This window comes from Bison bison, unplaced genomic scaffold, assembly GCF_000754665.1.
Source record: "Bison bison bison isolate TAMUID 2011002044 unplaced genomic scaffold, Bison_UMD1.0 scf7180017864470, whole genome shotgun sequence".
Classification (NCBI taxonomy): domain Eukaryota; kingdom Metazoa; phylum Chordata; class Mammalia; order Artiodactyla; family Bovidae; genus Bison; species Bison bison.
The window spans coordinates 1,158,248-1,184,544 of NW_011495031.1; the positions used below are offsets into that span (position 1 = coordinate 1,158,248).

Consider the following 26,297-nt stretch of genomic DNA (forward strand, 5'->3'; position numbering starts at 1 on the left):
CCTCGGGCTTAGGGGTGTGGGGTATCTCTTCCTGGCCGCCGCCCCTGACCTCGGATGCGGGGTAGCTCCTCTTGGCCATTCCTGCGCCGTCGCAGTCTGGTACTCTCAGACGCTGCCCCTGACCTCGGACATATTCCAAGGCCGTGGGGTAACTCCTCTTGGATGTGGGGTAACTCCTCTTGGCCGCCACCCTTCAGGCATGGGGTCCTCCCGGCTTCTGCCCCTGACCTTGGCCGCGGGGTAGCTCCTCACAGCCACGCTTAGTGGGCCGGTTGCAGCTGCCTGTGCTTAGTGCACCAGTGATTTCAAGAGAATTTAAATGGTTGTTGTATTTTATAATTTTTTTATTGCTTGAAATCAAACATTTTGTTCTGAGATAACCGTTGACATGTAGCTCTAAGAAATAATACAGGGATCCCATGTACCCAGTATCCCCAAATGGTAACATCTTATAGGATTATAGTATAATATTGCAACTAGGATATTGACACCACTACATCAAGATACAGAACATTTTCATCATCACAAGGACTTTTATAATGACAACTACTCCCCTTGCACCACCAGCTTCACCTTATCCCCTAGAAACCACTAATCTAGTCTTCCTTTCCGTAATTTTTGTCTTTTTTTGTCTATTATATAAGTAGAATCATATTAGTACATATGTCTGTAACTTCTAGCATTTTGAAGAGTGGCAATAGTGAATATGCTTTAATTGCTTCTGATCTTAGGGGGAAAGCAGTCAAACTTCCATCATTAACTGAATTGTTGGCTACAGACTTTTGGTATATTTTCTTTATCAAGTTGAGGAAATTCCCCTCTATTCCTGTCTTTCCCTATGTTTCACTCTTTAGTCCACAGGTCTCTTCAAATTGTCATTCCAAAAGTGCTCCCTTTCTTGGCTCTGTTTTTTAAGGTAGATAACTTTTCAGAGGAATCTCAAGGTCTCACTCAATCTTTGAGCCTGGTCAGCTTGATTCATGTCCATTCTTCTCTTTCTCTCCTTCTCTCATGTTGGTCTACCAGACGATTGGTCTCTCTCCAAGATGATGACTCTCTGACCTACATCTTTTATTTAGTTCTTTGCCCAGGACTGTGTTTCCCCTGATGAACTCCCCCTTCTGAAGTTTTATATTGCATCTCTTTGAACACCTGTTCCAAGGTCAAGGATGTGTAATCTTAAACTTTTACTGCTCTAAACAATCTTTTCCCTCATATATGTATTTTTAAATAACATTTCCATTTTTACTCTTTTAAATGGAGATTATTCATTCTCCAATGACCAACTCATGTCAAGACTGGTCAGCTTTGTCCAATAATCCGTTTTCCTTCTAATCTCTTCCTTTTGGTCATGTACTTGATATGATCAGAGAGAAGGAAATTGAAGATGCCACCTAGAGATGTGAAGAGTCTGCTACAAGGTACCATCATTTTGGGAAGATCATGAAGTTCTGGAAAGCTGGTCCTTTGTATAACATGTTGAATTGAATAAGGTCTGGAAAATGAGAAGATGTATGACATATGTTCACATAGAGACTTGTAAACAAACATTTATGGCTGTGCTCAGTCACTCAGTTGTGTCCGACTCTTTGTGATCCCATGGACTATACCTCTGTTCATGGGATTTCCCGGGAAAGAATGTTGGAGTGAGTTGCCATTTCCTTCTCCAGGAGTCTTCTCAACTCAGATACTGAACCCTTGTCTCTTGCATCTCTTGCAGATTCTTTACCCCTGCACCACCTCAGAAGCCCCTGGTCAATGAGACATCAATAAATTTCACAGGAGACTGATACACAAATAAGTAATAAATGGTCATTTTCCCCTACAATATCTTGAGAGAGTTTGTAGTTATAAACTAGGTAACCCCAGTTTACAGTTGGAGAAAGAGACACTCTGTGTCAACAACCTTTCTAAGATCCTTGAGAAAGTCAAAGGCAGCATCATTATAGTAATAAAATGCTCCTCCTGCTCATCAAGGTGAGATGTCTTCCCCACAGAGTTCTCTAGGCATTTCTGGAACACAAAGCTTTATTTCCAAAATTAGATGTTACTGGGCATAAGTATGTGCTTCCAAAAAAAGATATGCCCATTTTTTTCCCAGTCTGTGTCCAATTGCCTGAAGTTACTGTTACTAAGAGTACAAACTGCCCAGTATTCTTGAAGATATTCTGTCAAATATATAAACCAGATTCTGTGTTAATTTATACAACATTTTCATGAATACTCTCCAGATGTTTAATGTCACAGAAAGAACTTATTCTGTTGTTTAGCATTCATCCAAACCACATCCTCTGTGTTTGCATATGACAGGGCACCCCAGGACATAAATGCTAAAAAGAGAATGGACACATATGGCAATATTCAGGGAAAATAAACTTTGCCACATTGTAATATAAGATGAAGTTAAGGAGTGTGATGTGACTTTAGAATACATATATCAAAAGTGAAGTGAAGTAAAATGTTTCGTACTTTTCACAGAGCCACAAAAAAGAGAAATCCCCAATGTGTATCTCTTTATCTATTTTGTAATTAATATTGATTATACGAGAACAGGAGAAATGCCCAGTGCCAAAGGATCATGGCCAGCATACATTTTGAGTATTTGGAGCCAGTTTTTAAATATTTTGAATGTGTATCCTTTGTTATAATGTGTCGAGTTAGATATATATGCATACCCTTTTGATTATATTGCTTAGATCCTCTTTCTCCTTATTCTTGTCCTCTTGACCTATCTTGTTGCTAAAAGTGGTATATTACAATTTCCTATTATTAGGGTGTTTCTACCTATGTCTCCTTTCATCTCCTGTAGTTATGCTTCATAAAAGTAGCTGTGTTATTTGGTGTATAATATTCATGTGCTATATCTTCATTGTGGATCATGGTTTTCAGCACTTCCTTGTCATGTTTTCCTGATTTCAGACTTGAATTCTATTTTACATTATCAGGATTTGCTTCACTTGCTCTCTTTTTATGCCCAGTTTCCAGGTATACTCTTGCATGCATGTGTGTGTGCAAAGTCACCTCAGTCATGTGCAACTCTTTCCAACCCTGTGAACTATAACCCCACCAGGCTCCTCTGTCCATGGGATTTTACACACAAGAATACTGGAGTGGATTGCCGTGTCCCTTTCCAGGGTATCTTCTTGACCCAGGGATCAAACCCACATCTCTTCTGTCCCTGCATTGGCAGGCAGGTTCTTTAGCACTGGCACTACTTGGGAAGTCCGTGTAGTCTTGCACATCCTTTTTTTTAAAATTAATTAATTTATTTTAATTTTTTTAAGACAATCACTGTAAGTCAGCACAGTAATTCTCTCTTCACTGCCGCACATACTTTTAATTTTTGCTTTTCTGAGTCACTTTGTTTGAAATGTGTTTCTTACATATAGAATGTAGTTGGGTTTTGCTTTCAAGTCAATTGGAATGTTTTTTTCTTTAGATGTTATATCCATTCACATTTTAAATTGAAAAAGCTAACAGTAAAATTGCCTTTATTAGTATACAGTTTGAAACATGTATGCAAATTCATGTTGTTAGCACCATAATCTGAATATAGAACAACTCCCTCACACTTCCTCCATGGAGTCAATTCCTTCCTCCCACCTACCTCCTGGTAAACACTGATCTTTTCTTCATTGCTTTAATTTTGCATTTTCTGGGATGACATAGAAATGTCATAGAAATGAAGTCACACAATGTGTAACCTCTTGAGATTGGCCTCCTTCTCATTACATTGGTCAATGTAATGCTTTTGAGGTCCATCTGTTTTTTGCATGCTGCATGTGTCAATAATTTGTTCCTTTTCATTGCTAAGCATTGTTTCATCAATCAGATGTCATACAGTTATCCTACAGTGTTCATTTGTTGGAAGAAAATGGGTTGTTTATAGAATTTGGAAATTATGGATAGAGTGGATATGCTCGTTTGTGTACAGGTTTTTGTGTGTACATGTATTTTCATTTCTCTGGGATAAATGCCTGTGAGTGAGATTGTAGGGTCATATGGTATATGTATGTTTAACTTTATAGGAAACTTGCAAACTAGTTTATTTTTGTTGTTTTAGTTTATTTTTAATTGAAGAATAACTGCTCTACAATGTTGTATTGGTTTTCACTGTACGGCCATGTGAATCAGTCATGAGTATACATGTATCCCGGCCTTCTTGGACCTCCCTCCTACCCACCCCCCATCCAAACTGTTTGATAGAGTGACTGTACCATTTTAAAATTCCCATCAGCAAAGATTAAATTTCTAGTTGTTTTTCTTCTTTGTTAGCACTTAGTATTGTCAAGTTTTTTATTTCTCCATCTTCAGTGATATCTTTTTGTAGTTTTAATTTATATTTCACTAATAATGTTAAGGCAACCCACTCCAGTATTCTTGCCTGGAGAATCCCAGGGACAGAGGAGCCTAGTGGGCTGCCGTCTACGGGGTCGCACAGAGTCGGGCACGACTGAAGCGACTTAGCAGCAGCAGCAGCAATAATGTTAAGCATCTTTCATGTGCTTATTTGTCATCTGAGTATCCTTTTTGGTAAAGTGTATATCCAAGTCTTTTCTCATCTAAACAATTAAGTTGTTTGTTTCCTAATTGTTCATTAATGTTTATAGTTTTGACAGTTCTTTTTTTAAAATTAGTTAATTAATTTTTGGCTTCCCTGGGTCTTTGTTGCTGCTCATCAGCTTTCTCTAGCTGTGGTGGCAGGGGTTTCTCTCTAGTTGTGGTGTGTGTTCTTCTCATTGCAGTGGTTTATCTTGTCGTCGAGTATGGGCTCCAAGTGCATGGGCTTAGTTGCCCCATGGCATGTGGAATCTTCTTACACCAAGGAGCAAATCTTTCTACATCTGTGTCCCCTGCATTGGCAGGCAGATTCTTATCCACTGTACTACCAGGGAAGTCCTGAAAGTTCTGTATATAGTCTGGATACAAATCTTTTGTTGTATATAAGGTTTGCAAATGTTTCACTCATGGTCTGGACCTTATCTCTTCTTTTTCTTTAGTGTCTTATACTTAAGTGGAGGTTTTAAAGTTTAATGAATTCAAATTTACCATTTTTTTTTCTTTATGACATTTAGTGTCATATTTAAGAACTCTTTGACTTAGTCCAAGTTACAAAGATTTTCTGCTATGTTTTCTTAAAAAAATTTATAGTTGTATGTTTTACATCTAGACCTATGATTGATTTTGAACTAATTTTGTATGAAGTTGGAAGAGTTTTGCCTATAGACATCCAATTGTCCTAATACCACTTGTTGAGAAGGCAGTTGTTTCTCTCCTTTCCACCTTTGTCAAAAATCAAATGGAGGGGACTTCCTTGGTGGTTCAGTGTTTAAGAATCTGTGCTTCCAATGCAGTGGCTACAGGTTCTATCTCTAGTCAGGGAACTAAGATTCCACTTGCCATGTGGTGTGGCATGTGTCAATTGCACATATTTTGAGTCTATTTCTGACTCTCTGTTCTGATCCATGTCTCTCTCTCACCATCACAGCACTGCCTTGGTTATGATAGCTTTATGTTTGGGTGTGGATGTGTGTGTGTGCTCAGTTGCATCTGACTCTTTGACCCCATGGACCATAGCCTGATAGGCTCCTCTGTCCGTAGAATTTTCCAGGCAAGAATACTGGAGCATGTTGCCATTTCTTACTCCAGGAGATTTTCCCATCCCAGGGATTAAACCCACATCTCTTATATCTCCTGCATTGGCAGGCAGGTTCTTTAACACTAGCACCACCTGTGACAGCTTTATGCTCACATGTGTGCTAAATTGTGTCTGGCTCGATTGTGTCTGGCTCTTTGCATCCCTATGGACTGAAGCCTAGCAGGCCCCTCTGTCCATGGGGTTCTCCAGGCAAGAATACTGAAGTGGGTTGCCATGCCCTTTTCCAGTGATAGCCTTATAATAAGTGTTAAAACAAGGTAGTGTGGGTCCTTTAACTTTATTCTTTTTTTTTCAAACTTGTTTTAATTATTTTAATTTCTTTATAAAAGAAATATAAATATAAAGTTATATAAATTTTAGAATCAGTTCTCTTTTTGGAATTGCATTAGATCCCTTTCATAGTAAAATAGATGGGACAAACTTTATTTATTTTTTTTTCTAATTTTATTTTATTTTTAAACTTTACATAATTGTATTAGTTTTGCCAAATATCAAAATGAATCCACCACAGGTATACATGTGTTCCCCATCCTGAACCCTCCTCCTTCCTCCCTCCCCATACCATCCCTCTGGGTCATCCCAGTGCACTAGCCCCAAGCATCCAGTATCGTGCATCGAACCTGGACTGGCAACTCATTTCTTACATGATATTTTACATGTTTCAATGCCATTCTCCCAAATCTTCCCACCCTCTCCCTCTCCCACAGAGTCCATAAGACTGTTCTATACATCAGTGTCTCTTTTGCTGTCTCGTACACAGGGTTATTGTTACCATCTTTCTAAATTCCATATATATGCGTTAGTATACTGTATTTATGTTTTTCCTTCTGGCTTACTTCACTCTGTATAATAGGCTCCAGTTTCATCCACCTCATTAGAACTGATTCAAATGTATTCTTCTGAATGGCTGAGTAATACTCCATTGTGTATATGTACCACAGCTTGCTTATCCATTCATCTGCTGATGGACATCTAGGTTGCTTCCATGTCCTGGCTATTATAAACAGTGCTGCGATGAACATTGGGGTACACGTGTCTCTTTCCCTTCTGGTTTCCTCAGTGTGTATGCCCAGCAGTGGGATTGCTGGATCATAAGGCAGTTCTATTTCCAGTTTTTTAAGGAATCTCCACACTGTTCTGGCCACAGCAATCAGAGCAGAAAAAGAAATAAAAGGAATCCAAATTGGAAAAGAAGAAGTAAAACTCTCACTATTTGCAGATGACATGATCCTCTACATAGAAAACCCTAAAGATTCCACCAGAAAATTACTAGAAATAATCAATGACTATAGTAAAGTTGCAGGATATAAAATCAACACACAGAAATCCCTTGCATTCCTATACACTAATAATGAGAAAACAGAAAGAGAAATTAAGGAAACAATTCCATTCACCATTGCAACGGAAAGAATAAAATACTTAGGAATATATCTACCTAAAGAAACTAAAGACCTGTATATAGAAAACTATAAAACACTAGTGAAAGAAATCAAAGAGGACACTAATAGATGGAGGAATATACCATGTTCATGGATTGGAAGAATCAATATAGTGAAAATGAGTATACTACCCAAAGCAATTTATAGATTCAACGCAATCCCTATCAAGCTACCAACAGAATTCTTCACAGAGCTAGAACAAATAATTTCACAATTTGTATGGAAATACAAAAAACCTCGAATAGCCAAAGCGATCTTGAGAAAGAAGAATGGAACTGGAGGAATCAACCTACCTGACTTCAGGCTCTACTACAAAGCCACAGTTATCAAGACAGTATGGTACTGGCACAAAGACAGAAATATTGATCAATGGAATAAAATAGAAAGCTCAGAGATAAATCCACACACATATGGACACCTTATCTTTGACAAAGGAGGCAAGAATATACAATGGATTAAAGACAATCTCTTTAACAAGTGGTGCTGGGAAATCTGGTCAACCACTTGTAAAAGAATGAAACTAGACCACTTTCTAACACCATACACAAAAATAAGCTCACAATGGATTAAAGATCTAAACGTAAGACCAGAAACTATAAAACTCCTAGAGGAGAACATAGGCAAAACACTCTCTGACATACATCACAGCAGGATCCTCTATGACCCACCTCCCAGAATATTGGAAATAAAAGCAAAAATAAACAAATGGGACCTAATTAACCTTAAAAGCTTCTGCACATCAAAGGAAACTATTAGCAAGGTGAAAAGACAGCCTTCAGAATGGGAGAAAATAATAGCAAATGAAGCAACTGACAAACAGTTAATCTCAAAAATATACAAGCAACTCCTACAGCTCAACTCCAGAAAAATAAATGACCCAATCAAAAAATGGGCCAAAGAACTAAATAGACATTTCTCCAATGAAGACATACAGATGGCTAACAAACACATGAAAAGATGCTCAACATTACTCATTATCAGAGAAATGCAAATCAAAACCACTATGAGGTACCATTTCATGCCAGTCAGAATGGCTGCGATCCAAAAGTCTACAAATAATAAATGCTGGAGAGGGTGTGGAGAAAAGGGAACCCTCTTACACTGTTGGTGGGAATGCAAACTAGTACAGCCACTATGGGGACAAACTTTAAAACTGTAAAACCTAATGACATAATGGGGATTATGAACCAAGCAGTCAGTCCAAGAAGTGGAACTTTAAAGCTTGCATCTATTTCTATGCTTTCCCTCTGTATCCATAAGTATATTTTCCTTTAATGAAGCTAATTATTCAAGGAAGACATTCCTATTTGTTGAAATCTTAGTTCTTTGGAATCACCTTACTTCCACTTGTGATTCATCTTGTCACTGGAAGGTTTTCTTTTTTGTCCACCCTCACACACTTCCCTTCCTCTTGACTCCTATCTCTGGCAACCATCAGTCCATGCTTCCCTTCTCAGATCAAGACTAAGACCTTTCTCTGTACTCCCATAGTTGTTGTTATTCAGTCACGAAGTTGTGTCTGACTCTTTGTGACCCCATGGACTGCAGCACATCAGGCTTTCTTGTCTCTCAGCATCTCCCAGAGTTGTCTTCTGATTTCATGGCTGCAGTCAATGTCTGCAGTGATTTTAGAGCCCAAGAAGAGGAAATCAGTCACTGCTTCCACCTTTTCCCCTTCTGTTTGCCATGAAGTGATGGGCCGGTTGCTATGATTTTAGTTTTTTAACTATTTCATTTTAAGCTGGCCTTTTCACTCTTCTCCTTCACCCTCATCAAGAGGTTGTTTTGTTCCTCTTCACTTTCTGCCATTAGAGTGGTACCATCCACATATCTGAGGTTGTTGGTGTTTCTCCTGGTAATCTTGATTCCAGCTTGTAATTCATCCAACCCAGCATTTCTCATGATGTGCTCGGCTTATAAGTTATATAAACAGGGTGACAGTAAATAGGCCTTATAGTACGCCTTTCTCAATCTTGAACCAGTCAGTTGTTCTGTATAAGATTCTAACTGTTGCTTCTTGACCGGCATACAGGTTTCTCAAGAGACCGGTAAGATGGTTTGGTATTCCTGTCTCTTTAAGAGTTTTCCACAGTTTGTTATTATCCACAGAGTTGAAGGCTTTAGCACAGTGAATGCAACAGAGGTAGATGTTTTTCTAGAATTCCCTTGCTTTCTCTGTGATCCAGCAAATGTTGGCAATTTGGTCTCTGGTTCCTCTGCCTTTTCTAAACCCAGCTTGAACATCTGGAAGTTCTCAGTTCACATAATGCTGAAGCCTAGCATGCAGGATTTTAAGCATAACATTACTAGCATGGGAGATGAGTGCAATTGTTTGGTGGTTTGAACATTCTTTAGTACTGCCCTTCTTGGGAATTGGGATAAGGATTGACCTTTCCACTCCTGTGGCTACTTGACACCAAGTCTGCCACTCAATTTTGAACAAATGAATGAAATGTATTTTTACCTCAATTGATATCATCCCCAGTTTCAGATGATCTGTTTTTCTACTTCTTAGTACCATTATGTAGCTTTTGAAGAAGGACTAAAGACGTAAGCAAAGCTCTTGAAAATTAATCTGGAGGAAAGAAGCAATAGATATTTCTAGACCCAACTGATTGTGTTAATGACCACTTGACTCTCTCATTACTCAGTTGGATTTTTTTTCTTTCACTTCCAGTGTATATACATTTGAATGCTTCCCAGCAGGGTTGAGCAGGGAGGTAAACGATAAATATTAAGTTGTGAAAATACTGCAAGACACAACAAGAGTGCCATAAATGGTTAGTTACAGAAGAGCTACTTCACAGAATATATTTCCATTTCTTTTGTTTGGCAAGAAGCTGACTTATGAGTTAATGTGGGATTAAGTATTTAGTCCAAAACCTGTATCAGATGACTAAGTATCAAATAGTAGAATATATCCTTAGAATTAGTTTTAATTTAAATATTTACTAATATAAAATTCTGATGTGTCTAGTGTTAATGTCATTCATTATCACAAGTATAAAGGGTTTAGATATGTATTTATATATTAACTTTTATGATGCTAAAATTTAATATTTATAATATTGCACTTAATTCATCCATTTAAAAACACTTTCTGAGTACCTGAATGGGCCTTCCTGATGGCTCAGATAGTAAAGAATCTGCCTGCAATGCAGGCCTTTTCTTCATATAAAATCTAACACCTCTGACATACCCTGAAGTCTCTGCATAATTTGGCTGCTGCCTACCTCCCTAATGGGCTTCCCTGGTAGCTCAGCTGGTAAAGAATCCACCTGCAATGCAGGAAACCCCAGTTCAATTCCTTGGTTGGGAAGATCTACTGGAGAAGGGATAGGCTACCCACTCCAGTATTCTTTGGCTTCCCTGGTGGCTCAGCTGGTAAAGAATCCTCCTGCAATGTGTAAGACCTGGGTTTGATTCCTGGGTTGGGAAGATCCTCTGGAGGAGGGCGTGGCAACCCATTCCAGTATTCTTGCCTGGAGAATCCCCATAGACAGAGGAGTCTGGAGGACTATAGTCCATGGGGTCGCAAAGAGTTGGACATGACTAAGTGACTAAAGACACACACACACTGGGCTCCTAGGCCTTCTTTTGGAATCTAGGATTACATCAATGAAGCAAACATACAGGTATTTTAAATTCCATAACCAAATGATGTATATAATAATAAACTTTCTTTGGAATTTATCTGAAACAAATTATTTCTGTTTTGGGGAAAATTCTGCATATATTATCATTGTATTATAAATACATTTGAATCTATTTTGATTTTAAATAAGTATGTGATTGATAAGAAATATAACTTAATAAACTGAATTGATACATAATTTTTAGCAATTGTAGTAATTGATATTACAAATATATGTGAAATCTATTTTACTTTTGCTTTCATGAAAGACAATATTTCCCGTCACATAACATAATCCTTAATGTTTTATCACAGTTTTGCTCAAGATTCCTGTGCCCTAGGCCACAGAATATTGTGATGTGATCTAAGACTGGCCTAATATAGCTCTAAATCTATATGTATATTGAACATTGGCATAGGCTTAGTTAGCATTCATTAAATACTTCAGCTTTTCAGTTTGTGATTCTGTACTGTGAGATCATATACATGAATGCCACAAATTTTATCCATTTTAGTCATGTGCTTTCTTACTTAACAGATATTTAAAGTTTAGTTTTTAACAGTGATAGTCTAGAATATTTTGACATAAAATGGTTCTTGTGTCTTGAAAATAATTAGACCATAATGCCACTAGGGGGCTCACATACCATGTGTGTAATTCATGTGGTATCACATATCTGCAGAACACTTTTGGGTACTTAAAAGGATGTGATAGCTGGGACCATAATACTATATTCAATAGTTTTTGTGTGATAGATGTAAGGGCACAATAACAGAAGGAAATACATTAAATAGATGTAACTTATCAGTGAAATTAGCAGTGAGAGGTCAAAAATTGAAACTGGATAAATGCTAGTCTGGTACCAGTCCCTATGACGCCCCTTCTATCTAGACTTGCTGTTGCTGATGCTATAGGAATGTAAGCTCCAAGTGTCCCCGGGCCAAGATGGCGGCGCGGCGCTCCACACACTGGTTGCTGGTGGCTGTGGGGACCCCGCGGCTGCCGGCTGCAGCGGGGAGAGGGGCCCGGCCGCCCATGGCGGGCGTGGTGGCGCGTCGCTGGGTCGCAATTTGAGCGTCACCGCCTTCCCGCCTTCCCTGGGAGGTCGCGGTCCCGGGGCGCTGCTGACATTGAGACCTGGTGTCAGCTTCACAGGAATAAAATGGTACCCTTTTGTTTGTACTGCCTCCTTCCACATGAGCACCCATTTGGCTAAAGAAGATTATTACCAGATACTAGGAGTGCCCCGGAACGCCAGCCAGAAGGAGATCAAGAAAGTCTATTACCAGCTTGCCAAGAAATATCACCCAGACACGAATAAGGATGATCCCAAAGCCAAGGAGAAGTTCTCCCAGCTGGCAGAGGCCTATGAGGTCCTGAGTGATGAAGTGAAGAGGAAACAGTATGACACCTATGGCTCCGCTGGCTTCGATCCTGGGGCCGGCAGCTCTGGGCAGAGCTACTGGAAAGGAGGTCCCACGGTTGACCCAGAGGAGCTCTTCAGAAAGATCTTTGGGGAGTTCTCATCCTCCTCTTTTGGCGATTTCCAGAGTGTGTCCAATCAGCCTCAGGAGTACATCATGGACTTGACGTTCAATCAAGCTGCCAAGGGCGTCAACAAGGAGTTCACCGTGAACATCACTGACACCTGTGAGCGGTGTGATGGCAAAGGGAACGAGCCCGGCACCAAAGTTCAGCACTGCCACTACTGCGGTGGCTCCGGCATGGAAACCATAAACACAGGCCCTTTTGTGATGCGCTCCACGTGTCGGAGGTGTGGTGGCCGGGGCTCCATCATCACGTCTCCCTGTGTGGTGTGCAGAGGAGAAGGACAGGCTAAACAGAAGAAGAAGGTGGTGATCCCCGTGCCTGCCGGAGTTGAGGATGGCCAGACTGTGAGGATGCCTGTAGGAAAACGAGAAATTTTCATCACATTCAGGGTGCAGAAAAGCCCTGTGTTCCGGAGGGACGGCGCAGACATCCACTCGGACCTCTTCATCTCCATAGCTCAGGCCATCCTCGGGGGCACCGCCAGAACGCAGGGCCTGTACGAGACCATCAACGTGACGATCCCCCCTGGGACTCAGTCAGATCAGAAGATTCGGATGAGTGGGAGGGCATCCCGCGGATTAACAGTTATGGCTACGGAGACCACTACATTCACATCAAGATCAGAGTTCCAAAGAGACTGACAAGCCGGCAGCAGAGCCTGATCCTGAGCTACGCGGAGGACGAGACCGACGTGGAAGGGACAGTGAACGGCGTCACCAACACAAGCACTGGAAAACGGTCCACTGGGAACTAGGCAGGGAGCAGCAGCACCTCCTCGTGGCCAGGGCACCTTGGACGCAGGAGGATTCCCCACGGCAGCACTGAGCCCCTGCCTGCAGAGGCCTCCGGGCCGCCTTGGCAACAGCAAACTCTGGTGACCACGCAGCTCTTCACGGAAGGTCACTGCGGACGGGACAGACCCTGGGCAGTCAGGCATGGCTGGCCTCAGGGCTGGTAGTTTCCTGTCTGTGGGTAGGTAACTTGGCCTCTTCAGGCTCTGGCAAAGTCAGACGGCTGGACACTTCCTGCAGAGCTGAAACTCTTAATTTGGAACTGAATGTGGTTAAAGAATTAAAGGCCATGCTTACAGCTTGAAAATGAAGCCTTAAGCTGCACCAAGTTGTGACGTGATTGATTTCCCTCTCAGCAAACCTCCGGGACGTTCCAGAATGAGTCTTTCCTGACAGGTTGTCCTTTCCGGGAACCTGGGGCACACGCCCCGCTGGTGTCACCCACCCTTCAGCTGGAGTTGGTTTTAATTCCCAAAGGTACTGAGCAGCTGGAACCTGGGGGCCTGGGGCCTGGGGTGACGCCTAGAGGACAGTCCCTGCAGAGGCCACTCTTGATCACATGGGCTGTGATCTCCGTCAGGACGGACAGGGTGGCCCTGTCCCCCGACAGTGGAGTTGTGTTGTTCTAAGGCACGCGTAAGTGGGCTCCTGCCCTTCTGCTGGACCTCAGCTGGCATGGTCTGGGGCTGACTGAGGGCCTCTCAACCCCAGCCCTGCCCCGCTGCTATCAGGGCCTTGGGTCTCACCACTCACTACTGACTTGTTTTCAGACGTGTGTTTAAATTATTCAATGCTGAGAATCATTGTCTTTTCCCGTACGAGTGTTTGTTCAGAGGAGAGTGTAGTCTCAGCAGTCGAAGGTTCTCCAGCATCCAGCTAGACCAAGCACCGTTTCCCAGCCTTGGCTTCTGGGACGTGCAGGTTCCCCTGTGTTTCTAGATCCCCCCGCTGTGGCAAGACAGGCTAATGGAGAACCCTTCTGACTAGTGTCTTTTCTGTTTCCCCCCCATAATTTACTAAAATAAAGCATCTGCTAGTGTCTGCTCTAAGAATGTAAAATGATTCTGTATCAATGTAAATAAGATTATCTACTGCAAAGAGATATTTAAAACCTGAAAAAAAAAAAAAAAAAGTAATGTAAGCTCTAGCTGTCAATCGCTAGAGTCCAAGGACTGGACAGAATTACTCTTCAACAAATAACACAATCTGGCATTATTTCAGTTTTCCCTTGTAATTGAGAAGATTTATTTGTAATAAGTTAAAAAAATCTTTAGCTTGTTCATTTCGTTAGTGTAAGAAAGTGTATGGTTTGTATCAATGTTCTTTCATTTTCTAAAGAACCTAGGAAGGCAAGTTTTTTAGATCATGCCAAATCATGTGTTTCCAGCCAAGTACATGCTTAAATATTTTTTTACTAATTCCATCTAGTCTTATTTTTTTTATTTTTTATTTATAATCAAGGGACAGTTCAGCATTAATTTGGCAGGAACTGGGATGAAGATATCCAGTACAGCAAAGTGGCTGGCTCAGGGCAGTTATGCCTCTGTGATCATTCACAGATCACAGGTAAGTCCTGCTGGACCAAAAAGCCTGTCTGAAATACTTCTGTGCTGTGAAGTAGAATTAAATTCCTCTACCTTAAATCCAGAATTATGAAGTTAATGACTAATGAGTTCTTTCATATAATGGGGTATGTTACATTATGATGAGGTATAACTAACATGAAATTATGGAATGAGGTTCTTTTTTTTTCATGTGCTTATGGAGGTTTTATATATATACACATTAATGTTTAGGCTATACATATCTGTGCATGAAATCAAGTGCCAGAGCATATAGATTTAAGTAGTTCAAGTTTGGGGCTAATGGTTTGTAAAACAGGTGCTTCAAAAAGAGGTAGTCTTTTTAGCTATACTCTAATTATTAAAGACTTACATTTTAATATTTCAAAGTGAGAGGTAAATTTTTGGTTTATTTTCCTCACTGCTTTGATTTAGTGATTTAGTGATGTCGGAGTCATTTGTCATTTAATGAACATCCTTTATAGTTTCTTCAAGAATTAGGAATATTTTTATGGTTGTATGAACACTTTCCTCATCTATCTTTATTTAGAAAATATTGTCATGATTTGAGAGAATAGCCCTGAAACATGTATATTACCATGTGTGAAACAGATCACCAGTCCATGTTCAATGCATGAGACAGGGAGCTCAGAGCCGGTGCACTGGGATTTTAATTTTTCCTATAGCACACGTATTATCTAAAGTATTATCTAATGTGCTATCCTCCTAATTTTGGTGCTGGTGTAGTGTGCTAGCACATAAAATTTATGAGATGGCTCCTGGTACTTAGAATTACCACATCTTAGATAGCATGACCTGATCTACATTAAATCAAGATCTGTGTTATAATTTCTGTTCTCACCTATATTGCACCATTTAAATCAGTACCATCAACAGTCCCTGCCGACTCCAAGGTTTTATAACTTTTCTTTCTTTTGCTAAAAGTGACTTCATTCCTATATATGAATACTACTTGTAAATGAAATTCAATTTTCTGATATTTGCAGACTTTAAAATACTTTATTTCTGACTATTATGAAATTGTGTTTTAATTAATAATTAAAGAATTTATATTTGTATTATTTCTATCATATGGGTAAACAGTAGGCTTTGAAAATGGCTATTTATTTCTAAATATTTATTTGGCAAATTTAGGTCTCATCCTTTTGGGTAGAAGAATGGAAATAAATCAATTACTTAGTTAAAATATGTTCTGAGCAGGTATAAAATTTAGACAGTGCAATGCTGACTTTACCCAGTTGTTAGGTATCTTCTGGTTAAATGACAGCTGGCCAAGGGCAGCAGTAAAAATGAATATTTAGTACAATCATTCCTTTCGCATTTAAGTTTTATTGTAAAGACTATTTGTTTACTTAATTAAGAATTTCTTCCTCAATCAAAGATTTTGCGCATGAAGGTATTTCCTGAGATCTGATACATGGTGTGAATGAAACTCTGACTTATGAAACCCAAATGTACTTATGGAAATGAACACATATTTTCATTTCCTAGTAAAGTTAAACAAGATTAGGGGTTTACTTGATCCATTTGAGGACAGGAATGTATATAAATTGGAATTTTTACTGCCATCCCCTTCTCTGTTTACTCAGATTCTCTAGAGTGTAGAAAGCTTCTGAAAGAAGAGGCAACTTCAAAAGCCCCTGATCTCAAAACATTCTTTATCCTCAAAAGTTTCAGGAACCCAGTTTCCTTTCCTATCCTCCCTCCTTAGATTAAAAAAAGAAAAACATAAATAAATAAAGCAAAACTTACCTTTTGCAGAAACCATAAGAGTTCAAACTATTTTTGTTTCATCCTATCAAAAAGCCTTTTGACTTTTGGACCTAAAGTTGGAGGACAGTCTGGAAAGAAAATCTACCCTGTCCTCATCACTTCCTTCACCAGCCTCTGCCCACCCATTCCTCAGTTAGCAGCTCTGCTTTTCTAAAAAAAAAAAAAGCGAAGAAGAATCTCCTTTTTTGTTGTTGCTTAGTCACTAAGTTGTGTCTAACTCTGTGTCTAATTATAAGTATTACTTTCAATCCAGTTTTTTCCCTCCATTCTATCACCTTTTATGTTTTCTTTAAGCTGTGTTTCTAATGCTTCCAGGAGATATTTGAAGTTAAGGTCAAGTTTGCATAATATCCTTCTTTTATTTAGTCCATGAGAATCTTATATAAAATCCTAATACCTTTCTTTTATTCAGTCTGTGAGAAACACTGGACAACAAATTGTGAGAGGTTTTAATAAACTCATTGAAGCAAGTAGATACCTTGATGAAAAATACGTGGATTGAGATGAATTGTCTAACGTAAAGTGTGGTTTATAATCATCAAGTGGCTAATATGAATCTTGGGTTCTCTAATTCCTGTGACCACAGATTTCAACTAATCCTGAAATGGCATAATCTTTGACTTCAAGTGTAATTGTTATAGGAAACTTTGGCTAATTATTTCAGCCACATGATTCAAAGCGTTTGCTTTTCTGCCTTGTGCACACAGATACCAGCATGTAACAGATTCTCCTGTATCTCTGCCTCTTCTCTTTTCAGGATGGAACCAAAGTCTATGGCAGATGTGGAGGATTCTGTGGAAAGTGTATTCCTCACATGACTACTGGTCTCCCAATTCAAGTAGTGTGAACATTCAGAAGGAAAGTGTGTCCCAAAGAGGAGACATTCTCTGGAACCTGCAAATAGCTGGTGCTTGTTTTTTTTATTCCTTCCTGAGATTTATGTCTAAAATATTTGTGCCTTTTTTCTAGGATGCTCATGAGGAGTCAATCACTGCTTGATTTTTCAAGGCCTTTGAAATAAACTGAATGATACATGGTTCTAATCAGGATCCTTAAAAGGATGAAATAATTTATGGTAGGGCATACAGGGATGTTTGAACTATGCTAAGATAATACTGCTGTTAACAGATTGCACTGGACCAGAATTATGTTATGCCTGTAAACACACATGTAAATCTCTGCTCACATCCTACTGTACAATGAAATGCTTATTCTACTTGTTAAAATGGAGCAAGTAAAAATTAGGAAAATGAACTTAAATCATAAACATTATTGAATCTGTCAGGAGAATAACAAATCAATGGTCACATCAAAAAAGTACATAGCCATTATACTTTCTACTGATACAGCTTAGATACCTTGTTTTATGTTTCCTTTAATTTTTAACTGTGCATTATGGTGCTTCAAAAAAATCATCCTAAAATATAATATAGTTTTGTAATTAAAGTATATAGTTGGGTTAAATACTAAACATGAAATTTTGTGGGTATAATACAGAATAAGGTATGATATAGTAGAATTTCACTTAAAAACACCTACCTCTAATTTGATTGTACTTATAAGAGCAATATATTGTTTTTAAAATGTTTATATTCTATCATGTCTTTATAACTTATATGCCTATATGTCTACTCTTAAAAAATTTATTTTCTCAAAGTTATGTACTGTATTTTATTAATCAAGTAGAAAATTAAGAATTATTGACATTTTGAAGAACCTGTTTTGGTAAACATAAAATTATGTTTACATATGCAAAATTTTTATTAGAGAGTTCAAGTTATTTTATATCTGAGGTCTCTCAAATCCAGAACATGAAAGATAGTATAAAAATTAACTATTCATGAGTAAATGCTCAGGTATTAAGATTTTTTTAGGTGAATAATTTAATTGTGTATTATACAACCATTTGATTTTAAAAGAATCATAGATAATATTTTTCTATGATAACCTCCTCTATAAACCAAGGAAGCTGAATCTAATGATAGATTTTTGCCAGGAAATAGTAGTATAGTAATTTTACCCACAAAGTTTTTCTTTTTCAAACTATTAGGGGTATACTGTACCATATAAGGTACTAAAGCAATTTTGTACCAGTGTGGTTAAATAAACATTTAGGGATCTCTGTATCAGAAAAGAAGTATTTTGCACTATGTGCCTGAAACCAGTTACAAACATTATTACAAAATGTATAACATGTTCTAGAAATGTTTTTATGCATAAATAAAATCATATAATTTATAAACATTTGAATAATAAAGATATTTGTGTGATACATTGGGACTTTGCGTCCTACTCCTCCTCCATCTTGGCTCCTCCCCCCGAAAAAAAGAATTCTTAACCAAAAGAAGTCTGTAACTGGAAAATCTCTTCAGAAATTCTAAAATATTTTACTCTAATTGTTGCAATTTCAATGGAAATAGCTCCTGCCTAGTGCACACCCTTATGGAAATAGGGGCATGGGGCTGACAGAAATTTGCAATGACTTCTGTTTATAGAAGGGATACCATGTATGCTCATATTCAGTTGGCCAAATTAAATCACATGACCAAATCCTGGGCAATGGGACGGGGAAATATACTTCTGCTACAGGGCACGATGGCCAGATGTATGGAAATGAGTGAGGACTCACAATCTTCTCCCAAGAGAGGGAGAAGATCCTTGGGAACAATAAGATTTTATGTCCACCTGTCTTCAACTTCACCAGAAATTGCCAGAGTACTACTTTCTAAAGGGATGGAATAAATTTAAATTACCATTGCCTCTGTGTACAAATATTAGAATATCTACATTCTCAGTGACATGTCAATTTTTTCTGATCTGATTGGGTAGAGAGCAATATTCAACTGTTTGAATTTATATTTTGTCTAACACAATTGCACTCATCTCACATGATAGGAAAGTAATGCTCAAAATTCTCCAAGCCAGGCTTCAACACTACGTGAATTGTGAAAATTTCAGATGTTCAAGTTGGTTTTAGAAAAGGCAGAGGAACCAGAGATCAAATTGCCAACATCCAACAGATCATTGAAAAAGCAGGAGAGTTCCAAAAAAGCATCTATTTCTGCTTCACTGACTACAATAAAGCCTTCAATTGTGTGGATCACGACAAACTGGAAAATTCTGCAAGTGATGGGAATACTAGGCCACCTTACCTGTCTCCTGAGAAATCTGTATGTAAGTCAAGAAGCAGCAGTTAGAAACGGACAAGGAACAACAGACTGGCTTCAAATTGGGAAAGGAGTACGTCAAGGCTGTATATTGTCACCCTGCTTATTTAACTTCTATGCAGAGTGCATCATGAGAAATGCTGGGCTGGTTGAAGCACAAGCTGGAATCAAGATTGCCAGGAGAAATATCAATAACCTCAGATATGAAGATGATACCACCCTTATTGCAGAAAGTGAAGAGGAACTAAAAAGCCTCTTGATGAAAGTGAAAGAGGAGTGTGAAAAAGCTGTGTTAAAATTCAACATTCAAAAAACTAAGATCATGGCATCCGGTCCCATCACTTCATGGCACATAGACGGGGAAACAATGGAAACAGTGACAGACTTTATTTACTTGGGTTCCAAAATCACTGCAGATGGTAACTGCAGCCATGGAATTAAAAGACGCTTGCTCCTTGGAAGAAAAGCTATGACCAACCCAGACAGCACATTGAAAAGCAGAGTTCCACCTAGTCAAAGCTAAGGTTTTTCCAGTAGTCAGGTATGGATGTGAGAATTGGACCATAAAGAAAGCTGAGTGCTGAAGAATTGATGCTTTTGAAGTGTGATGTTGGAGAAGACTCTTGAGAGTCCCCTGGACTGCAAGGAGATCCAACCAATCCTAAAGGAAATTAGTCTGAATTGGAAGGACTGATGCTGAAGCTGAAACTCCAATACTTTGGCCACCTGATGGGAAGACCTGACTGAATGGAAAAGACCCTGATGCTGGGAAAGATTGAAGGCAGGAAGAGAAGGGGACGACAGAGAATGAGATGGTTTGATGACATCACTGACTCGATGGACATGAATTAGAGTAAGCTCAGGGAGTGCTGCAGTCCATGGAGTCACAAAGAGTCTCAAAGGACTGAGGGACTGAACTGAACTGTTGAGAGGGCCTTGTAGAGTAAAACTTACAATTAAAACTTAATCAAGTAAAACTTAATCCAGTTATCTGCTGATGAGTGGGGTTGAGCTCCCTCCCTGGTAGTTTTTCTGTCTGAGGCAACCCAGCTCTTTGATCTAAGGGTTATATGGTCAGGTTAATGGTGACCTCCAAGAGGGTTTATGCCAAGGGGGACCTTCCCAGAATGCTGCTGCCAGTGCCCTTGTCCCTGTGGTGAACCCCTGCTGACCAAAACCTCCACAGGAGACCCTCCAACACTAGCAGGTAGTTTTGGTTCAGTCTCCTGTGGAGTCATTGCTCCTTTCCTCTGAGTCTTGGTGTGCACAAGGTTTTGTTTGTACCCTCCAAGACTTGAGTCTTTGTTTCCCCCAGTCCTGTGGAAGTTTTGTAATCAAGTCCCTTTGCCCTTCAAGGTCAGCTTCCCTGGGGTTTCCCAGTCCCTTTGTCGGGTCCCCAGGCTGGGAAGCCTGACACGTGGTCCCAAACCTTCACAACAGTGGGAGAACTTCTTTGGTATTATTGTTCTCCTGTTTGTGGGTCACCCTTGCAGCGGCTATGGGATTTGATTTTATCATGATTAACCCCTCCTACCATCTTGCTGAGGCTTATTCTTTGTCTTTTGACATGGGGTATCTTCTTTTAGTAGGTTCCAGCATCCTCCTCGGAGAAGGCAATGGCACCTCACTCTAGTACTCTTGCCTGGAGAATTCCATGGACAGAGGAGCCTGGTAGGCTGCAGTCCATGGGGTCGCTAAGAGTCAGACAAGACTCAGCGACTTCACTTTTACTTTTCACTTTCTTGCATTGGAGAAGGAAATGGCGACCCACTCCAGTGTTCTTGCCTGGAGAATCCCAGGGATGGGGGAGCCTGGTGGGCTGCCGTCTGTGGGGTCGCACAGAGTCGGACACGACTGAAGCGACTTAGCAGCAGCAGCAGCATCCTCCTGTTGATGGTTATTCAACAGTTAGTTGTGATTTTGGTGCTCCAGCAGGAGATGAGTGCCTGTCCTTCTACTCTGCCATTTTGAACCAGAAGAAACAAAACTATTTAGTATTTAATTGTGAGGAAATAACGCAGTCCTGGAATGGAGTAGATCAACACTTTTAACCACAAAACCTGTTCAGTTTACTAAACAAAGCAAAAAGATTTCATTCACAGTGTTTCATAGTTAAGTCTGCCTGAGTTTTTGATGTACTTTGCATTTTCTATCTTTTGGGTCTCATAATAGACACACAACTTTAACCTCAATGTTGTAAATTGTAAAATGATGGGAAGAAAAATTTCACTGCTTGCCCTCCTAATATATAAATTATGAGATTAAATGGGCTATTTTTTGTGAATATGCCTTGAATGGTAGAAAGTGCTAACTTAGCTATCTTCTTTAATGTTAAACATAGAAAATAATTCCAAAAGGGCTCTAGTGACCAAGCAGCAGGTTCTGAAGGTCTGCACTCCAGTTCTGCTGCTTATGTAAGCTCTATGACCTTGGGAAAATAACAGACTTTTTATGAACATTATGGTAACTATACATGTGAGCTGTTAGTAGTATCTTTCTCACTTTGTGGCTAAAATATTAATCTATAAAAATTTGGCACTAGGTCAGGTTCATAAGTTAGGTTAAAAACCATTTTTGCTTAAACATTCTTATTGTGGAAGATATGCAGTACATGATATTTACCACCTTACCCATTTAAAAAGTTCAGTTTAGGGATATTCAGTACTTCAGCCATCGCCACCATCCATCTTCAGAACTCTTTTCATTTTGGAAATCTGAAACACTGTGCCATTAAACAGTAATTCCCCATTTAATGTTCATCCATGTTGTAGCATGTGTCAGAATTTCCTTCTATTTTTAAGACTAATAATATTCCATTGTATACACAATCCATTGCTTATCCATTCAACTGTCAGTGGACATTTGGATTCCTTTCATGTTTTAGCTATTGTGAATAATGCTCTGTCAAGATGGATGTACAAGAATTTCTTTGAGACTCTGTCTTCTTTTGGGTGTATACCCAGAAGTGAAATTATTGATAATATGGTTGTTCTGTGTTTATTTTTTTGAGGACCCACCATACTGCTTCATGCTGTTTTCCAAAGTGGTTGTTCCATTTTACAATCCCATGAACAGATCCAATTTCTCCATATCTTCACTGACAGTGGTTATTTTTAATGTTTCTCCAATGCATGAAAGTGAAAAGTGAAAGTGAAGTCGCTTAGTCATGTCCGACCCTCAGCGATCCCATGGACTGCAGCCTTCTAGGCTCCTCTGTCCACGGGGTTTTCCAGGCAAGAGTACTGGAGTGGGGTGCCACCGCCTTCTCCGAATGTTTTTGATAGTAGCCACACTAATGGATGTAAGGTGCTATCTCATTGTGGTTTTGATTTACATTTTCCTAATGATTAATAATTTTGGCATTTTTATATGCTCATTGGTCATTCATATACCTTCTTTGGAAAAATGTCTATTCAAGTTCTTTGCCCATTTTTTAATTAGGTTATTTGTTTTTGCTGTTATTGTTGGGTTTTATTCTGGATATTACTCCTTTATATGCAAGTATATATTTTCGGTTGCATAGTTTGCATCAATGTTTATAAGGGTGTTGGTCTGTGGTTTCCTTTCCTTCTAGTGTCTTTGACTTCGATGTTAGAGGAATGCTGGCCTCAGAGGATGAGAAATTTGAAGTTAGAAAATGTTCTCTCACCTTCAAATTATTTTTTTAAAGTTTGAGAAAAATCGGTGTTAGTTTTTCTTTACATGTTCAATGGAATTCACAAGTGAACCCATTAAGTTCAGGAATTTTGTTGGAATGCATTTGATTTCTGATTCAACCTCCTAACTAGTTATCAGTTTAATCATGTTTTCTATATCTCTGTGACTCAATCTTGATTGGTTTTGTGTTTCTCAGATTTGTCCATTTCATCTAAATTATCCAATTTGATGGCACAAAGTTGTTCATCTTACTCTTTATAATCCTTTTTGTTGTCTATATTTATTGTTGATGGTAATGCTGCCACTTCCATTTTTTATTTTAGTTATTCAGTTCTACTCTCTCTTTTCTTAGGCCAACTAAAGGTTTTCAGTTTTGTTCATATTTTCAAAGAATCAACTTTTGGTTTTATTGATTTTTATTTATTATTTTTATGTTGTTTCATTTATCTCTACTCTAATCATTATTTTCTTCCTTCTGCTAGTTTTATTTTTAGTTGGTTCTTTTCTAGTTCTTTAAGTTGCAAAGTTAGCTTGTTGATCTGAGATATCTCTTCTTTTTTAATGTGCTTGTAACAATAAATTGCCTAGTTAGCATTGTTTTTATGTTCCCAAATGGTGCTAGTGGTAAATAACCCACCTACCAATGCAAGAAATACAGGTTAAGTCCTGGGATGAGATTCCCTGGAGGAGTGCATGGCAACCCACTCCAGTATTCTTGCTTGAAGAATCCCATGGACAGGGTAAACTGGCAGGCCCCAGTCCATAGGGTCTCAAAGAGTCAGAGGAGACAGCACCCACATAATTTTCAGTGTATTCATCTATAAGTATTTTCTAATTTCCCTTGTGATTTCTTCATTGATGCATTTGTTGTTTAAGAGTATGTTGTCTAATTTCTACAAGTTTGTGCATTTTCCAGTTTTAGTTCTATTTTATTTTCTAACTTCATTGTTAGATGAAAAAAAAATACTCCGTTATAAAAAAATACTCTGTATGATATCTATCTTATTAAACCTATTAAGACTTAATTTGTGGCCTAACATATATTCCTTGCTGGAAAATGTCCACTGTTCAGTTGAGAAGAATGTGTGTTTTGTTGTTGTTACAGTTTTGTATATGTCTGTTAGATTTAATTGGTTTATTGTGTTATGAGTTCTCTATTTCCTTACTTCTGTCTGATTGCTCTATCCACTATTGAGAGTAGAGCATTGGTGTCAATTATTGCAGAAATGTCTCTTTCTCTCTTCAATTTTGTCCATTTATATTTCATGTATGTTTGTCATCTGTTATTAGTGTAAATGCTTCTAATTATTATATCTTCCTGCTGTGTTGAAACTCTTACTTATATATGATGTCTTTCTTTGTCTCATACCTTTATTTGATTTAAAGTCATTTTGTCTATTAGTATAGCTTCTCCTGTGGCTCTCTTGTTTAGTATTTGCAAGAAATATTATTTTCCATTCTTCAAACCTATTTTTGTCTTTGAACTAAAGTGAGTCTCTTATTTCTTTTCCATGGGGATGGTCTTGATCCCTGTCTCCTGTACAAGGTCACGAACTTCAGTCCATAGTTCATCAGGCACTCTATCTATCAGATCTAGGCCCTTAAATCTATTTCTCACTTCTACTATATAATCATAAGGGATTTGATTTAGGTCATACCTGAATGGTCTAGTGGTTTTCCCTACTTTCTTCAATTTAAGTCTGAATTTGGCGATAAGGAGCTTATGATCTGAGCCATAGTCAGCTCCTGGTCTTGTTTTTGCTGACTGTATAGAACTTCTCCATCTTTGGCTGCAAAGAATATAATCAATCTGATTTTGGTGTTGACCATCTGGTGATGTCCATGTGTAGAGTCTTCTCTTGTGTTGTTGGAAGAGGGTGTTTGCTATGACCAGTGTGTTCTCTTGGCAAAACTCTATTAGTCTTTGCCCTGCTTCATTCCGTATTCCAAAGCCAAATTTGCCTGTTACTCCAGGTGTTTCTTGACTTCCTACTTTTGCATTCCAGTCCCCTATAATGAAAAGGACATCTTTTTTGGGTGTTAGTTCTAAAAGATCTTGTAGGTGTTCATAGAACCATTCAACTTCAGCTACTTCAGCATTACTGGTTGGGGCATAGACTTGGATCACTGTGATATTGAATGGTTTGCCTTGGAAATGAACAGAAATCATTCTGTTGTTTTTGAGATTGCATCCAAGTACTGCATTTCAGACTCTTTTGTTGACCATGATGGCTACTCCATTTTTTCTGAGGGATTCCGGCCCACAGTAGTAGATATAATGGTCATCTGAGTTAAATTCACCCATTCCAGTCCATTTTAGTTCACTGATTCCTAGAATGTTGACGTTCACTCTTGCCATCTCCTGTTTGACCACTTCCAATTTGCCTTGATTCATGGACCTGACAATCCAGGTTCCTATGCAATATTGCTCTTTATAGCATCGGACCTTGCTTCTATCACCAGTCACATCCACAGCTGGGTACTGTTTTTGCTTTGGCTCCATCCCTTCATTCTTTCTGGAGTTATTTCTCCACTGATCTCCAGTAGCATAGTGGGCATGTACTGACCTGGGGAGTTCCTTTTTCAGTATCCTATCATTTTGCCTTTTCATTCTGTTCATGGGGTTCTCAAGGCAAGAATACTGAAGTGGTTTGCCATTCCCCATGGAAAAGAAATGCAAAAAAGCAAAATGGCTGTCTGGGGAGGCCTTACAAATAGCTGTGAAAAGAAGAGAAGCGAAAAGCAAAGGAGAAAAGGAAAGATATAAGCATTTGAATACAGAGTTCCAAAGAATAGCAAGGAGAGATAAGAAAGCCTTCCTCAGTGATCAATGCAAAGAAATGGAGGAAAACAACAGAATGGGAAAGACTAGAGATCTCTTCAAGAAAATTAGAGATACCAAGGGAACATTTCATGCAAAGATGGGCTAGATAAAGGACAGAAATGATATGGACCTAACAGAAGCAGAAGATATCAAGAAGAGGTGGCAAGAATACACAGAAGAACTGTACAAAAAAGATCTTCACAACCCAGATAATCAAG

The 26,297-nt window shown here is 38.9% G+C and overlaps 1 protein-coding gene and 1 pseudogene across 4 annotated transcripts in view; both read left to right on the top strand.

Annotated features, from left to right (window-relative positions):
• ADAMTS20 (ADAM metallopeptidase with thrombospondin type 1 motif, 20) overlaps nucleotides 1–18,018 on the top strand; it is a 221,432-nt gene extending 203,414 nt beyond the window's left edge. For all 3 annotated transcript variants that reach the window (XM_010860747.1, XM_010860748.1, XM_010860750.1), the window contains 2 exons: nucleotides 14,537–14,641; nucleotides 17,189–18,018. In XM_010860747.1, the coding sequence (XP_010859049.1) occupies nucleotides 14,537–14,641; nucleotides 17,189–17,278 (195 nt within the window). In that variant the 3' untranslated portion in view covers nucleotides 17,279–18,018. The remainder of the gene's footprint in view (nucleotides 1–14,536; nucleotides 14,642–17,188) is intronic.
• Nucleotides 11,679–13,105, top strand: LOC105003531 (annotated as a pseudogene). The gene has a single exon (XR_827123.1). The product of XR_827123.1 is annotated as a dnaJ homolog subfamily A member 3, mitochondrial pseudogene (transcript).
• Nucleotides 18,019–26,297: the final 8,279 nt, after the last annotated feature.